A 16179-nucleotide genomic window follows, 5' to 3' on the forward strand; every position below is an offset into this window, starting at 1 on the left:
GGTAGGCAGTATAAATTGTGGAAGGGCATTTGATCCAGACATGGAGAATACCAGAAGGTAAGCTGTGACACTGCTTCTAAATATCCCTAGAGGAGCCAGGAAGTCAAGGGAAGAAACTCTGGGCTGCTTATCTTTCTCTATCACCCTCCCTGCCATGGTGACCAATGACAAACCCAGGGTAACTCTCAGGGGCAACACAGAAGTAAAGAATAAAATGAATGAGCATCTCCTGAAATCATGGGTGTCCTTTTAAAAAGGAAATCTGACAACCATCAAAGGGACTTTCCTTGGAGTACAGACTGTGTTATGGAGGCTCATTTAAGTGCTTATCTTGGGTGGGACTGAAGAAAAAAGGCTGCTCTGGAACACTGAGGCTCTGAATAATTCTAAATATCCTTCCAGTTTTCCAAGAGCCAGAAAAGGAGCAATATCAGATAAAAATTCTCTAACTTGATTACCTCTGTAAAGAGAAAACAAAACAAAACAAAACAAACAGAATAACAATTCTGATTCACAGCTTCAACAGGATAAACATTGTTTGTGGACTTTCAATCCAGAACAAAAGACAAGGGCTCTGTAACCATCTGTTCGCTGCTGCCCTGGTGAGAGGGTGGTGAGAGGAACTCACCTGAATGATCAATGGATGTGTGGGGTGTAGCTCAATGCAGAAATGATGCCCAGAATCCAGCCACCCCAGAAGGGGCAGAGGGCCCATGTCAGTCTGACTTCATGCGACATGACGAGCTAGGCTGCACAGACAGCACCGGGTTTGGGGATACTGTGTGTGAATGGTTAAAGGTCATGGGGTTTGATTGGGAGCTCAGAAGCTACCAAAGGATGAGAGGATATAAAAAAGACAGGCACCACTTTGGGGTGGCTTTTCCAAGCTTCTCCCCCTTTCAACTTGGCAAAGCATCTGTGCCAATGGGGGAGCCCTCCTGGGGATGGCAGAGAGATGCCACTGAGCCCCCTCCTTTGGCTGGAAGAAATGAGGCTTCAGAACTTGGGGCAGTTTTCAAATGCACTGCATGTCTGTGATTATCCAGATGATGCAAATGCAGGAGTTCCTTTTTCCAGCAAAGCAAGACAAGGAAGCCAAATGACATTTTTGATGTTTGATGGCAGTCTGCAGTTCCTATTTACACACTTTAAAATCACAGAGGGTGACCATCTGCTTCCTTCTTGATGATTACCAAGAAATGTGGGCTGCACAGACTGAGGACTTGCTCTTGGCCATTCATAAACAACCATCAAAAGGCTCTGCCCAAAACAGCACAAAGGAGAAGGACATGCTCACACAGAATAGGGGAAAACAGGACTGACCAGCAGAGATAAAGAGGAAAGATGTGCAAAGAAGCTGGGCTTGAGGTGACCACTGCTTACTTCCAGTTCATCTGTATCCTCTAGGCAGAGTCACAGCTGCCAGAGGATGGGAGTGAAAGAAACTGGTCCCATCTCCTACCTGAAACAGTTTTAATCTTTAAAGAGAGACTGTAGTAGGAAAGGGTGATTTAGAGTCCCCCTTCTTTTAATTTTAATCTCTGGATTTCAACACACCCTGTCCTGGAGGAAAATGGATGTGCTCTACAATTCATCTCCATTTCCCTGCCAATTTGACCTGCTTCCCCTAACTATTAATCTGGGCCCTGAAGCTCCACGGTGGCTCAGCAGATAAACAAAGCAGTCTCTCCCAGAAACGAGGTGGAAGCTCAGAGCTTGAAGCTACAGAATACAAATGAAGGAGCTTTTCTGCTTAGTGACTGAAGTGTACCAAACTCGGATCCGGGAAGCTTGATTACAAGCAGCATGGTTCAGGCATGAGACTAAGCTCAGCGGGAAAGCCGTGTTTGACCTCAGAGGGCAGGGCATTCTGTCGGGCAGGTCCCCTGGGGTCTCTCCCTAGACAGCCCTCAGGATGATAAACTCTCAATGTGGGCTAGGGAGCCGGGGGTTGTGGCAGCACCACTGAGTTGGGAACACACTGGTCAGTGCTTAAGACAATGGCTTGCATTTTAAAGGGTTTGCTTTTCCTCAAAGGATGGGCTCCTTCTCTAGCACGGGAAGAATTAGATTAAATTCAATAATTAAAAAGGTTGTTTTTTTCTTTCGCCTTCCCTCTCCTGATATTTGCTGTTCAGGTCACAGCACACTGTGCAGGAATGGCAACGCTGTCGTTGACAGAGAACAAGAAATTCATGTGCTGACGAGGGCAGAGGGAGGGCATCTCATGGCGAGATCAGCCTTGATCTGCCACCGGATTACAGAGGCCTCAGAAGCGGCTGATTAATAATTCTGCAGGAGCCCTTGAGCTGCAAAGCTGGCGCTCTGAGTCTAATAATCCCCAGTCGTTGTAATACAAAGGAAGGACAGGAATTGAATTCACAGTTTGGATTGCGAAATTCAAAATTTGAAAGAAACAGGGATCCACGTCTTCCTGACTGTGTTTGTCAACCTAGCTGCCTGCTTGTTTGTGTTAAATGGCTACTGTGCTTTTTGAATCTAAAATCTGACTATATTTAATTAGTACGGGCATCTGGGATTTCTAATACACAAAGAGTTATTAAAGTAACAAATCTTTCTAAAATATGTTCTCTATGAAAGAATGTGTTAATTTATGCAGTAACAATTTTTTAACATGAAATAATTAACATGAAAACTGCAACAATTAGGAATTCTTCGTAGTCTAATTTATACTTGAATTTTCCTCCAGACAATAATCTATTCAATTTAAACCCTCAATACTGGGAGCATCTGAACAGACACATTTTTCTTCCTCTATTTAATACCTAAGCCTAAACTTACAGCAGTCTTACACAAAGACCTGAATGTCCCTATTTTTATACATATTCCAGAGACCCAAAGATTACGTTTCCTTGACATTTGTTTCATTAATTTTGAACTTAAAAAAAACCAACCCAAACCACAGAGCTACCCCGTGTTCTTGTCCTTTGTGATGATTCAAATCAGAAGAAAGGGTGACAGAGGTAGAGCCTCCATGTGGAAGGAAGCCTGATGGGAGCCGGTCAGGAAAATACAAAGTGAGTGTGAGAGTGTGTGTGTGTGTGTGTGTGTGTGGGTGAGAGAGAGAGAGAGAGAGAGAGAGAGAGAGAGAGAGAGAGAAACACAGCTATTAGTGCCCACTGGACCAATAATATTAAAATAATATTACTATAAATACCATTGCCAGCTACCACCATCAGCTCAGTGTTGGCTTTGTGCCAACTGCTTTATGGTTATTCCCAGGGAAGTCTTACAACAATTCTATGATGTAGATAACTATTATTATCCCTATTTTAAGAGGAGGAAATAAAGGCTCAGAGAGGTTAAGTAACTTGTTCAAGGTCTCACAGTGAATTAGTAGTAATGCTAGGATTTATACCAAGATACTCTGATTTTATGGGTCATGCTCTTAACCAATCCACGCCCTGCCATCTTTGGGAGGGGATTGAGGTGCACGTGGGAAGAAGAAACGAGGTCAGGCTATTAAAAAACAATCAAACAAACAAACACACCAAAGTGCTGTGTAGGGAGGAGCTGGAGGAAGTGAATAATACCAATAGCTTCTAATGATTGTCTTCTTGAATTCTTTCAACCATCTTAAAGGTAACCAACACCAATCCTATTTTATGATGAGAAAGCTGAGGCTCAGAGAGGCGAGAAAGGGGTGGGGAGACAGAAGTAAACACAGCTATTAGCATCTGTTGGACCAATAACATTATAATAAATTACTATTACTACTATTGCCAACTACCACCATCAGCTCTGTGTGAAGGAGCTTTTCTGCTTAGGGACTGAAGTGTACCAGACTCGGATCCGGGAACCTTGCTCTAGGAATATGGCAGTCAGGATTTGAACACAGGCTTATCTAGCTCCAAAGCTCCTGTGCTTCCTATCACTCCAAAGACAATCTAGCAGTGTGCAAGGCATATCAATACAATCAACAACCCTTTCTGGAGGATCCTGCAGCCACAGCAGTATTTCATTCCCAGAGAGAGCTAAGCACATTGCTCAGAGACAGCAGGAGAGCATGTCTCAGAGTGTAGAGGAGTTGGTGACTTTGGTTATTTCCATTGCTGTAAACAAATACTCATTAAATACTACTATGTGCTCTACGTCTACGAGGGCCTGCTGCTAGTCTTTAAAGTAAATCACTTCTATAGAGAAGCAGTGAGACTGGCTCCACAGACACCTGGGAGAACTGCTACAGCTGTGCTCATGCAGCATGTGCGTGTGCTCATGTGTGCTCGTGTTGATGTGTGTATGCACATGCATTGGTGAAAATGCTGAGAAGGCCCATCTGATATTCAGACCTCACAGGATTAAAAACAACAGAGGCAGCATGGAGGCAGGGACAGTTCCCAACAGAGAATACAAATATGAGAAAACAGGCAAGTTGGCTGGAGACAAGGACAGTGGATGCCTGCCTCCCAGCTCTGTCTGGGTGGAGGGGCCTTTGGGGCAGGTAGGTATATCAAAGTGGTGACTGCCCGGATCCATTGACTGGCGCAGGTTATAAAATAAAGAGATAGTATTATTTTTCTTGAAAAATTGATTTTCTTTTCTCTATTGATTACTAATAGTGATTCTCTTAAAAAACTTTTTAGATTGCTTTCAAAGAAAATGTATGTCAAATACAAAAAGTTGAGGTTATAATGATGATTTTTATATTTCACAACTCTCAAAGAACTTTTATAAATAGCCCATGTAAGTTTCACACTTATGATGTGAGGTGATTATTTTTATTATCTCCATTTCACAGATGATAAAAATGAGGCCTAAAGAGCATAAGTGACTGGCCTGAGGACCCCAAGCTTGTAAATGACAGAGCTGGTTCAAAGCCAGGGACCCTAATGTCCAACTCCTGGTTCCTCAGTCTCACTAGGCTGCCTCACTAGTAGCTTAGAGGGAGGTACAACACTGGTAAATGAAACACTGAGTGCGTATTCTTCCTTTTAAAAATATGTCCACAAAATCTGTTAGGCAGTAACTGCAATCACTAACCTATGTTTGCCCTGTGACTAGCTTTTCCACCAGAAAACACACCCCAGAGAGATGAGGGCATGTGTGCACCACCACAGCAGCCTTATTCATAATGGTCCCAATTTGGAAATAACTCCGATGTTCAGCAACGGTAGAATGGATGCTCTGTGATAGATCTGTACAGTGGAATACTACTCAGCCATGAAAAGAACTACTGTTACATGCAGCAATATGGAAGAATCTCACAGACATAATGTGAAAGAAGCCAGACACAAGAGTAATACTATAGGATTCATTTTTGTGATGTTCATTTACAGGTAAAACTTACCAATCCATGGTGAAAAGGGGAAAAAAAGGCTATTTGTGGGGGTGGTTAATGACTGGGAGTGGGAATAGGGGCCTTCTGGGGTGCTGGAAGTATTCTGTATCTATCTTCAGGTAGATTCAGGGGCATATATGTAAATAAAAATTCACAAGGCTGCACACTTTGAATTTGTTCATTTTACTGCACGTGTATTACAGATCAATAAAGAATAAAAATGTATCCACAAAAGGAAGTTATTCTTACACACAGCCACATCTATCTGAACTTTTTAGGTTTAAACCAACATTAGTCGGCACTGAACAGCCTGAAAGTTCATGAAGAAAAAACTAGAGTCTGCAGAGAATTTTCCCACTGCTTCTCATCTGCTTGTGTGATCTCTGAAGGAAGTGATGGTGGGAGGGGCTGTGAGTTTCTGGAAGCAAGGATTGTGAATCTGCCTATGTCGGGAGTCACAGGAGACAGGTGTGGTGTGGAAGTGTGACGACAAGAAGATGGATGCAGATGCTTGTGGTGCCTGTGGTGAGCTCTGGCATGATTCTGGGAGGAAGGTGCAGTGCTGGGGTAGGGAGGTAGCCGTGACCAGACCTCAGGGGAGGGCTGGAAGGCTGAGGGCCCAGCTGTGGCAGAGAGACCCAGTGAGGGTACCCCGACTCATCTCTCTGGGCTTGGAGGACACCACAATCACCTCAAGCTCAACAGATCCAAACCCAAATGCATCCTCTTTGTCTGAAAGTAAGATCTTCCCAACTCATTCATTTCTGTTATTGGTAACACCATTCTCACGATTACCTGCATTTGATGACTTGGGAATTATCTTTGATTCTTCTCTCCCTTTCCTGAATAGCGTTTGAGACTTTCCATATATCTACAATCCATTCACTCATTATTCCCCAACTACTTAGTGTTGTACCAGATACACTAATAGTAACAAGCAACATTTATCACTATGTGCTGGGCATCCTGTTAAGCACTTAACATGTACTGTTTCACTTAATCTTCGGAAAAATGCATACAGCAGACAAAATGTTTTTCCATTTTGCAGGTAAGTAAACTGAAGTATGGAAAAGTTAAATAACTTGGCAAAGGCCCAAGATTGTCAGGTTAGAGCTGGATTTCAAAGCTGGTTCCACCTGACTTCAACAATGCCCCACGTACGTGTTCCTCATCATGCTTGCTTACTATCCCATGCCATCTTAGGCTTCTTTATATCAGTAGCTCCTAGAAAAGTCCCTTTCACACACAAGGCACTCAAATAACTGATGTTGGCATTATTTAGAGATCCTGATTGGGCAGAATTTAGCAAAGTGTTTATAACTAAAGAACTATCTGCTATAACTGAGTGAGATGTCCAGGTAATACAGAATAAGCAATCCCTCCAAATTTCTAGTTGCTTCTAGACTGATGTCCGCAGAAGGCCACCCTTGCAGGCTCAGGGCCTGGCCTTGACCTCCTCCCTGACATGGGCTGCTGCTCAGTCCTGGGTGGGCTGGGGGCGGTGGAAGAAAGCTGCACAGGAAGGACTGTGAAACCCAGCTCCACACTCCAATTCTGCCTGTGCCCTATGCAGTGCCACCTCATCTGCCTGAGGAGTGACAGATATTTCAGTGCACCCTGAGATGGGAAACTCACAACTGTTGTGAAAACAATTGCCATTCATGGTCCTAAAATATCTGTGTTTGGCGCATGTTTCTGAATGCTGCCTGCATTCCCATAATCAAGATGCAGCATGGCTGTGGCCTGTGGGTAACATAAAACCCAACTCGCAACTATTATTAGGCATGTGGACCAGCTGTCTGGAGGAGCTGATTAATTCCCAGCAGAAACTTCAGCACGCAGCACACATGCCATCTGCAGAGTACACCAGCAGACACACACCAGGCTCCCTCTCCCTCATAAAGCGGCCAGGGCAGGACAGGCCCTTAGGAGGAATTTTATAAACAGCTGGGTTGCCCCAGTGCTGGAAAAGAAAGGTCTCTCCAACTCCCTCACACATGCACACTAGGAGGTGCTCCTTAAAAACAGTCCCATTAAATAAAAGGGAAAATCTTTATTTTCTATTCCTTTTATCACTGATTTGATGAGAAGCAGTCAGCATAGCCTAGGATGGTAGATGCAACAGGGTCAGCCATATCTGGATTCAAATCCTGGCTCCACTATTTTACTGGCTATGTGACTTCGTACAAGTTACTTAACCCCTCTGAGTCTATTCCTGTTGTTTCCCTGCCCAGTCCTCCCATTTCCCCTGAGGCTTGGCACTTGGAAGGTATTTATAAATGACTCTGCCCCTGCCTCCCTGTCTGCTGCCTGACAGCATTTCTTGTATTCTCCTTGGACATCTGCCCCTCCCCGCCACATCATGTTCCCCCCAGTTCAGTTCTCCAGTTCGCTTCCTTCTTACTTCTCTCTTTCTAGTGTTTGACATGGATTTGAAGATGTTTGGGAAAGGGTAAAAAGAAGAAAAATGTTTGAAGAAGGGAGGATGGGAGCCTTGATTTAAAAATTAAGGAAATGCAGTACAAAGGCTATGAGGCTGGCCTTTTGAAAGGGGCTCTGACGGCATCCGGGGACATGATGGCAGAGCTGCGCAGCCAGCAGAAGGGCCATCAGGATGGCTGAGGTGGAGGAACGGTTGCGGGCCAGGCTGAGGGCAGCAACCTGAGGGAGGGGAACCAGTGAGGGTGCCAGTCACCCAGGGCCACAGCCTGAGGAGCCTCACTCCAGTGAATGTGGCATGGACTCAACATCCAGGCCCTGTTAACAGCACCCCTGCCAGCCACCTCTGGCTCCTGGCCCGGCAACCTCATTTACGCATGGTTCATGAGCGTTAACCACAAACCCTGTAGAGTCCAAAGTCCAGGAAAAGGGGGAAAAACTCAATTCACACAGAGAAGGGTGCATGCACGGCTCTTTCTAGCCCTTTCCTAAATCAAATATTCATGTCTCACAACCTTCGCCCACTCTCCTTCCTCATCTAAGGAGCTGGGATCTGACAGACTTGCCTCAGGATAAACTCCCTCATTCAGGGCAAGTCTCAGATCCACTGGCACTCAGGTCCTCTCGGCTCACCTTGCCTCAAAATCACATGCACATTCCTCTCTGGATGGCCAGTGCCAATCAAAGCTGCAGTGTGCCTTTGATTAGAGATACAGCACGCCATCTGGCCCAGCACTGGTGTGTGTGTGTGTGTGTGTGTGTGTGTGTGTGTGTGTAATGCACGGGCTTGTTTGCTGTGTGAGCATTTGGCTCCAGGACAAAAACTGCCACGTGTTGGGGAAATTCAAATAGCTGAGCTGTCTGACCAACATGTAATTCAGCATTTGGACATATCGGTAGCAGCCAGGGTCTTAGTTTAACATTTTCCCTCATCACTTGAGACTGCTAAAAATGCTTCCATTCTTGGAGTCAAATGAAGGGAAAGGATAACTGGCATGAAATGAAAGAATCAAGAGGAAGAGTACAAGGGAAAGAGAAGGAGAAGGAGAAAGAGAAAGAAATGAACTTCAGAGCTGGCCATTATGGAATGCAGTAGAAGGCACCACCCTGTAGTACATTCCAGTCACCGCTGTACTTTGCTTGGGATGACTAGGCTTTGGTAAAAATACCAACAATAAAAGTTCCCCCTTGCCCCAGTTATAAACACTGTATTTCACAGAGGAGCCTCTATTCGATTGCAAACTGCATATTTAATCCCACACTTTTACTTGGTGACCACTTTTTAAATATCTGGAAAGAGAAAATACTCCTAAAAACTCCTTCCTAGTATCTAATGCTCTAATAGCACCTGAAAAGCTGCCACATTGGAATGGCTGTGGAGTTGGGATATATTTTACTTAAAGGCTAATTTCTATAAATATTTTGCAGAGGGTGGGATGGAGGGAGAGGATGAAAGGAGGTGGAGATTTTCGAGTAACTATGCTGTTACCATCTATAGTCTCTCTAAGTCCTCTCTCCATTCTCCCTCTCCCTGCTCTGGACCCATAAGGTCTCATCGCTGAGTTCCTGGGACATCTACTTCTAGTTGGGTCTGGCAGAAGACCTGGAAGTGGGCAAAAGAGTGGGGTTGGGTGTGAATCCTCAGATCCATCCTCACCATCTCTTTCTACTGAGGACGCCCTCTCTGCACAGTGGCTTTTTCTGTCTTCTCGTGCCCACTCCCCTGCCCTTTTGCCTTTGAGGTCTTGGTTCTGTTGCTGTTACAAGCTCCGAGATACTGTACCATGCCCTGTTGGCTTTCTAAAACCCTGATGTACCTTTGTACATAACTCATCTATTAATTTCTCTAATTTGAACGTGCCTTCTGCTTTCTGCTGGGCCATAGACTGATTGAGTGACAAACTAAAACTTGCTAGATTCCCTGGCTTTCCCCAGCCTTCTTTCTCCAAAAGCAGAGTATCCTAAGCCTGGATGCCGTGAGGAGACCAGCATGAGCCATGAGGACCAGAGCGGCAAACACCCACTCACCCACGCACCCACCAAAAAGCAACATCTCATCCCTCCACTGGGCCCACAACAGTCTCCCACCTGCAGAGCTGTCAAATTCCTGACAGATCAAGGAGGTCAAACCTGGTTGAAGAATGACATTTCAAATATTTTCTGAAGGAAGGGAAGGTAAGGAGAAAGGAGGGGCGGTGCAGTAAGCGGCTGTTCTCAAGGCTGTGATCACGAGCCATTGTCATTCAAGTGCCCACCTTGTCTTGCTGTGTACTCATTGTCTTCGATCAATCGGGCCAATCCAAAGTCAGCAATCTTGCATATTAGTCCATTCCCCACCAGAATGTTTGCTGATCGCAGATCTCTATGGATATAATTCATGCGCTCGATGTAAGCCATTCCTGCAGCCACCTGTGGAAACCCAGGGAACGGGACATGTTAGTTACACCGTGACCCAATGTATTTACATGTCATTAAATCTACAGCACATCAAGGTACCCCGCAGGGCCTACCTGTGCTGCCATGTCCACAAGATTTGGTAATTTCAGAGCTCTTCCTTCTCCATCTTTTAAGAAATCGAGTAGACTTCCTATGAACAAAACATAAAATCATTTCAATCTACTTTGAAAGATAATTCTCAACAGAGGACTGTATTTGGTTTTCTTAATTAAAAGTAATAAGGTCATCAAATGGAATAATGCCATCCATGGAAAAATAAGGTTTATATAAAAGAGCAGAGTAGAGAAAAGTATATGCATGGAGAAGCCACAGTTTTACCTTTTAAAAACAAACAGCATTCATTTCATTTCTAGGGATAACAACATATATTTGATAAAACTAGAAGAAATGGGAATCAATATCCCTTTAGGTCATAAAGAGGAACCTGTTAAGAACTGCACCTCTTCAATTCCATTCCTCAACCAGCCCTGCACAGAGAATTGATGTGGGGAAAATATAGGCCAGCTGAGTGGTCCAAAATTGAGGTCTTGGGACCAGCAGCTGTAACAGCACCAGGGAACTTTAAGACATGCAAATTCTCAGGTCCTATCCCAGATTGAGTAAATCAGAAACTATGAAGGTTGGGTCCAGAACCTTGTGTTTTAAGAAGCCCTACAGATGACTCTAATAACACAAGGTAAAGTTTGAGATTCACTGGCTTAGCTTATTTACAGATTTTGAATCAAGAAGAGACAATCTGAAGAATATGGGTGGGGCAGATAGTTCCCCTTAATTAGATCATAGCCAGCCAAGCCTTAAATCAGACATCTGAAAGAAAACATTGGAAGCTTCAGAGCCACTATTATAATACAGCCTAAGGAGGCTGAGAACTAACACCAAGGCAGGGATAATCATTTGCAGAAGCCAGAGGCTTATGATGGTCATCAGTGATACTTTATGCTTTAATCACAAAGTTATTTACAAAATAACCCTGGATACAAAGGACAAATAGTTTGCCAGAAAAAAAATTCCAATTATATTTTAAAAGAAAGTACATGGAAAAGAAAAATTACACTGGTATCCTCTGATGTACAATGTATTGCCTTTTAAGGCTGTTTCTTGTTTGTTTCATCTACTTTTCCAAAACAAAATGATCTTTGGCCTTATCCCCAACAATGTTGGTTTGATTAGAAAGACAGAGGGGTTGTGGGGGAGAGAATGTGAGAATAAATGTGGTCTCTGAAAGTGTGTAATTTCATCATCTGATGTTTAAGGAGAGAGTTGGAAAAAAATAAGATGTTGAAATGATGGAGACTAAACTTAGCTTAGAGACCAGTGTCTGATATTAACTGTTTAGTCTTGCAAAAAGGAAATGTAACAAAAGCTACTGTGTTCAAAATAACAGCAAACTATTATAACCCTCTGTACCACCCCAATATTAAAAATGAATGTTTTAATTAGGGAGAGGAGCTTGAATTTTTGATACACATAACATGCAAAAGGTACTCAGCATTTTTCAAGGATTTGGGGTGAGGCAAACTCAAGGTTAGCCTGTTTTAAAAATGTTTTCATTCATGAACACATAACTGGTGCTTCCTGATGGGAATACTTGACCCAGGCAGAAACTGGAAAAAAAGCAAGCAGGAAGCCTCTATTTCTCCCCGCAAACAACCCGTTAAGGCACTGTGAGCTAGAGACGGGAGAGGTGTTGCCCAACCTTTATTCATATACTCGGTGACGATATAGATTGGTTCCTCGGACACCACTGCATAGAGCTGGACCAGCTTGTCATGCTTCAGCTTCTTCATGATCTGTGCTTCCTCGAGGAATGATTCAGGGGACATTGTGCCTGGTTTAAGAGTCTTTATGGCTACTTTTGTGTTTCCATTCCAGGTACCTACAAACATCCCATAATAATGAAGTCAAACCAAAGATCCTCTTTTGATGGAAAGAAAAGTTTTTGACCAACAGCTATTTGCATAAAGTTAGATTTTAAGTTTAAAACACTTACTATAGTTTTTGTTGAACAAAGACGTTCAATTGCAAGGACTCTGTCAAGTATTTTAACAGAAAAAAATGTGTTTATTTGTGGCTATGGCTAAGATGGCTATATTAAGATGTATAATTCATTAATTTTTTAAAAATTTTGATATATACCAGTTTCTTTTTGGCTCGGTCATATGATTACACATTTATACCAAAAGCTCTGGACTGGTGTTCACAGTGATGAAAGTCCAGGGATTGGAACAGGCCTGGCTATCTAATAGCTTAGGGATACTCCCTTAGGGAGTACAGTGAGCAAGGAAGAAATTAGATTATTTAAGTTTATGGGGTGTGCCATTTAAAAATAGGGCAACACATGAGGATGTCTGAAAATCACCTCTAGACTTTTAACATTTACAATGGACGAGTTACGTGACTGAGTCCTTGCACAGGTGTGCCAAGCATGCTGACAAGCACTGGCAAGGAGCTCACAGTCCACTTGCCAATACTTCAACCAGGTAAGGCAAATTCCTCAGCTTTACTATGGCCAGCCACAAGAACAATGGTTTCTGTCAGGTAGGTAGACAGGGGAAATTAAAAGCAGCTAAGACAGAATAGAAATATTTATGCTTTGCATGTTAAAAAAACAATCTAGCAAATCTGAAGGCAAGGCCTGGTTTATGATTGTCATCAGTTACCTCATCTGTAAAATATAGGAATAGAAAATAGAATTGGATTATCTTTTCAGGGTCTCTTTCAGTCCCAGCATTAAAAAAAACAAAAATAAAAACCAAACCTAGGTTCTATGTATATCCCATTATTAGACCTATGAAGCTGAAGAATAACTTTATAAAGGGGAAAAATCTGCTAATTTAGATTATTTTCTATTTGAAAAAGAAGACTGGTTTAAATTAAGATTTTTATACTTAATGTAACTGACTTTTGGGAGGCTGAAGTGGGGGGATCACGAGGTCAAGAGATTGAGACCATCCTGGTCAACATGGTGAAACCCCGTCTCTACTAAAAATACAAAAAAATTAGCTGGGTGTGGTGGCGCATGCCTGTAACCCCAGCTACTCGGGAGGCTGAAGCAGGAGAATTGCCTGAACCCAGGAGGCGGAGGTTGCAGTGAGCTGAGATTGCGCCACTGCACTCCAGCCTGGGTAACAAGAGTGAAACTCTGTCTAAAAAAAAAAAAAAAAAAAGAATTCTGTAAATTGGAGGAGTTCTTATTATCCTGTTAAAGACATGGTTCATATAATTACAACATGTAACCTACAAAAATATAAATTATGGAAAACCAAGTGGCTTAAAGAAAAGTTCATTTAAACTTCATAAAATATCTGCCCACTAAGCATACATGGGAAATTTGACAATTTATAAGTGATCTTTGCTCTTTAAGAGTCAGCACCTGGGAGGCTGAGGCGAGTGGATCACGAGGTCAGGAGTTCAAGACCAGCCTGGCCAAGATGGTGAAACCTCGTCTCTACTAAAAATACAAAAATTAGCTGGGTGTGGTGGCGAGTGCCTGTAATCCCAGCTATTCAGGAGGCTGAGGTAGAAAACTGCTAGAACCCAGGAGGCAGAGGTTGCAGTGAGCCAAGATTATTGTACCACTGCACTCCAGAGCAGTGGTACAGAGCGAGACTCTGTCTCAAAAGAAAAAAAAAAAAAAAAAGAGCATAAAATTTCAAATACAGTGAGATCTTCCTCTGTAATACAGACCTGGTAAATTACATAGATATCCAGCTCAATTCTGACGGGCATGTTGTCTTGTGTTACTTGGGAAACAAAATGTGAACAGTATATGTAATGATTTAAAGTGGATTATTTGTAAAATTTGAAAATAAATTTTCTTATAGGGTCAAATCCTCTGTGATTGTGTGAGTAATTCGACTAAAATCCTCTATTATTAGAGGGTGAATGAGGAAGGAGGAGGTCATATATTTTACAATACTTGAGATAAAGACCAGAGAGAGATGGACACAATAATGTGGATTTCTTATTAAACTAGCTAACTCATAAATATGTATGTGTCTGTCTATTACCTATTTATCCATCTACCTACCTACATATATCTTTGTAGTACTTATCACTTTGAACTGTTTTAATGCAGACCTCACCTAAAGATCTATACCCACACAAAGCAAAGGACACTGATCTATATTGCTTTTAATCAGCTCTGAGGAAGGAAGATGGAGGATTCCATAAGTATTAATATTGTTTTACTGAAACATGTTTTTGAGTGGGGCCTAAGTCCATGAATTGTCTCATGTGGCAAAGCTGAAACTGACCCAAAAGGGCTATAAAAGAAATTACAAAGGCATAGTGTGGCCAGCCTTATCAATGACAATCAAATGAAGAGAAGTATGTATGTCTACTGAATATCTACTATCTGCAAGGGACTTTAAACATATTAACCCATGTAATCCTAAAAATAATCCTATAAAATAAGTATCATTCTGGCCAGGTGTGGCGGCTCACACTTGTAATCTCAGCACTTTGGGAGGCCAAGGTGAGCGGATCATGAGGTCAGGAGATTGAGATTATCCTGGCCAACATGATGAAACCCTGTCTCTACTAAAAATACAAAAATTAGCTGGATGTGGTGGTGCATGCCTATAGTCCCAGTTACTTGGGAGGCTGAGGCAAGAGAATTGCTTGAACCTGGGAGGCAGAAGTTGCAGTGAGCCAAAATCGCACCACTGCACTCCAGCCTGGTGACAGAGCGAGACTCTGTCTCAAAAAAACAAAAAGTATCATTCTAATTTTACAGATGAAAAAAACTGACGCTTAAAGGAGTAAAATATGCCCATTGTTCATGGTTGCTTAGCTAGTAAGGATTCAAACCCAGGCCCATCGAGCAAAATGCCCACGGTCTTTCTTATGGCTGCCCATATACAGTATCTTACCTTCCCATTTCTTAGGAAGAGGAAACACCAGATTCACAGTGTTCTGGTTTCCTGTTCTGCGGGTGCCTTAATTAACCACATGAAGTAGGACAGATGAGCACAGCAAGGCATCAGCATATTCTGAAAATCTGGATGGCCTGTGCCTGTCTAGTTATCCAGGTTAAGTGTCTTTGTCCCAACGGCTGTGTGTGCATTTTTGTTCAAAACCATCCTTTTAATCGGCTTTGAGACGCAGCCAAAACAAAATGTGCCCTCTGCCTTACCAAGCCACACTTCAGCGAAACACCCCTGACCCAGCTTCTTCTCCAGAAACAACGAACGACGTGCAACTTCCCAAGCATCTTTAGCCAATCCAGAAGTTTGTGGGGTACAACTCGATGCAATCACAGTTAAGTTAAAACACAAACCATCAGCTTTCTCTACAGGAAAGGGAATTAATAAAGAAAACACTGTCCTTATAATCCATAATTATGCATGCACTAGGAAAGATGGAAGGTGACTTGCCCGTTAGGGCGACACTCAACAAATATTTGCTTTTGGAAATGAAGGGCAAGATCTTTTATGGGAGCTGGAACATTCCCTGTACCATTTGCTGGTTTATGAATTGAGGCTCATGTAACAGTACAACTTGAGCCATTTGCCAATTTTGCCCATTTACTATCTTTTTTTCCAGAAATTCCAGAATATTAAAACCAAAATTGATATCATTCTTCCCTACTATTACTAATTCAGTCTTTCTTCTAGGTCATGCAGTCTTTATTTTCACCTTCTATCTTTGGTGTTTGGGATTTCCCAAACGAGGAAGTCAATAATAGAGTAATTGAGTCTTAGCATACCCATCCATACTTCCCCAAACTGCCCATTTCCCAGTCTCTTGATCAACTGCAGGGATTCTCGAGGGATTTCCCAGACATCTTTGGTTTTGACAGACAGATCGGTAAGCCTTGGCATCCCTTTGTGACAGGGAACTACTAGGCGGCAGCAGAGACCTGCAGCTCTTTCTGATGGAGCAGGGCAGGGGAAGGAGAGGGAGAGAAGAGCAGAACACATGTAACGACAACACTCATAAGTGCAAACCCACACTAGCGGCGCACAGCGCTCCTCAAACAG

General features: G+C 42.9%; 1 protein-coding gene across 4 annotated transcripts in view; it reads right to left on the reverse strand.

Annotated features, from left to right (window-relative positions):
- Positions 1-16179, reverse strand: part of FYN (FYN proto-oncogene, Src family tyrosine kinase) — a 192260-nt gene that overhangs the window by 24996 nt on the left and 151085 nt on the right. For 3 of the 4 annotated variants that reach the window (XM_078369967.1, XM_035296539.3, XM_035296540.3), the window contains 4 exons: positions 15906-16070; positions 11892-12071; positions 10249-10325; positions 9994-10147 (listed from right to left, as the gene is read on the reverse strand). In XM_078369967.1, the coding sequence (XP_078226093.1) occupies positions 9994-10147; positions 10249-10325; positions 11892-12071; positions 15906-16070 (576 nt within the window). Of the gene's footprint in view, positions 1-9993; positions 10148-10248; positions 10326-11891; positions 12072-15332; positions 15489-15905; positions 16071-16179 lie in introns of all 4 variants that reach the window. The other variant, XM_008994918.5, reaches the window with a different exon arrangement.

Source organism: Callithrix jacchus, chromosome 4 (assembly GCF_049354715.1).
Source record: "Callithrix jacchus isolate 240 chromosome 4, calJac240_pri, whole genome shotgun sequence".
NCBI lineage: Eukaryota > Metazoa > Chordata > Mammalia > Primates > Cebidae > Callithrix > Callithrix jacchus.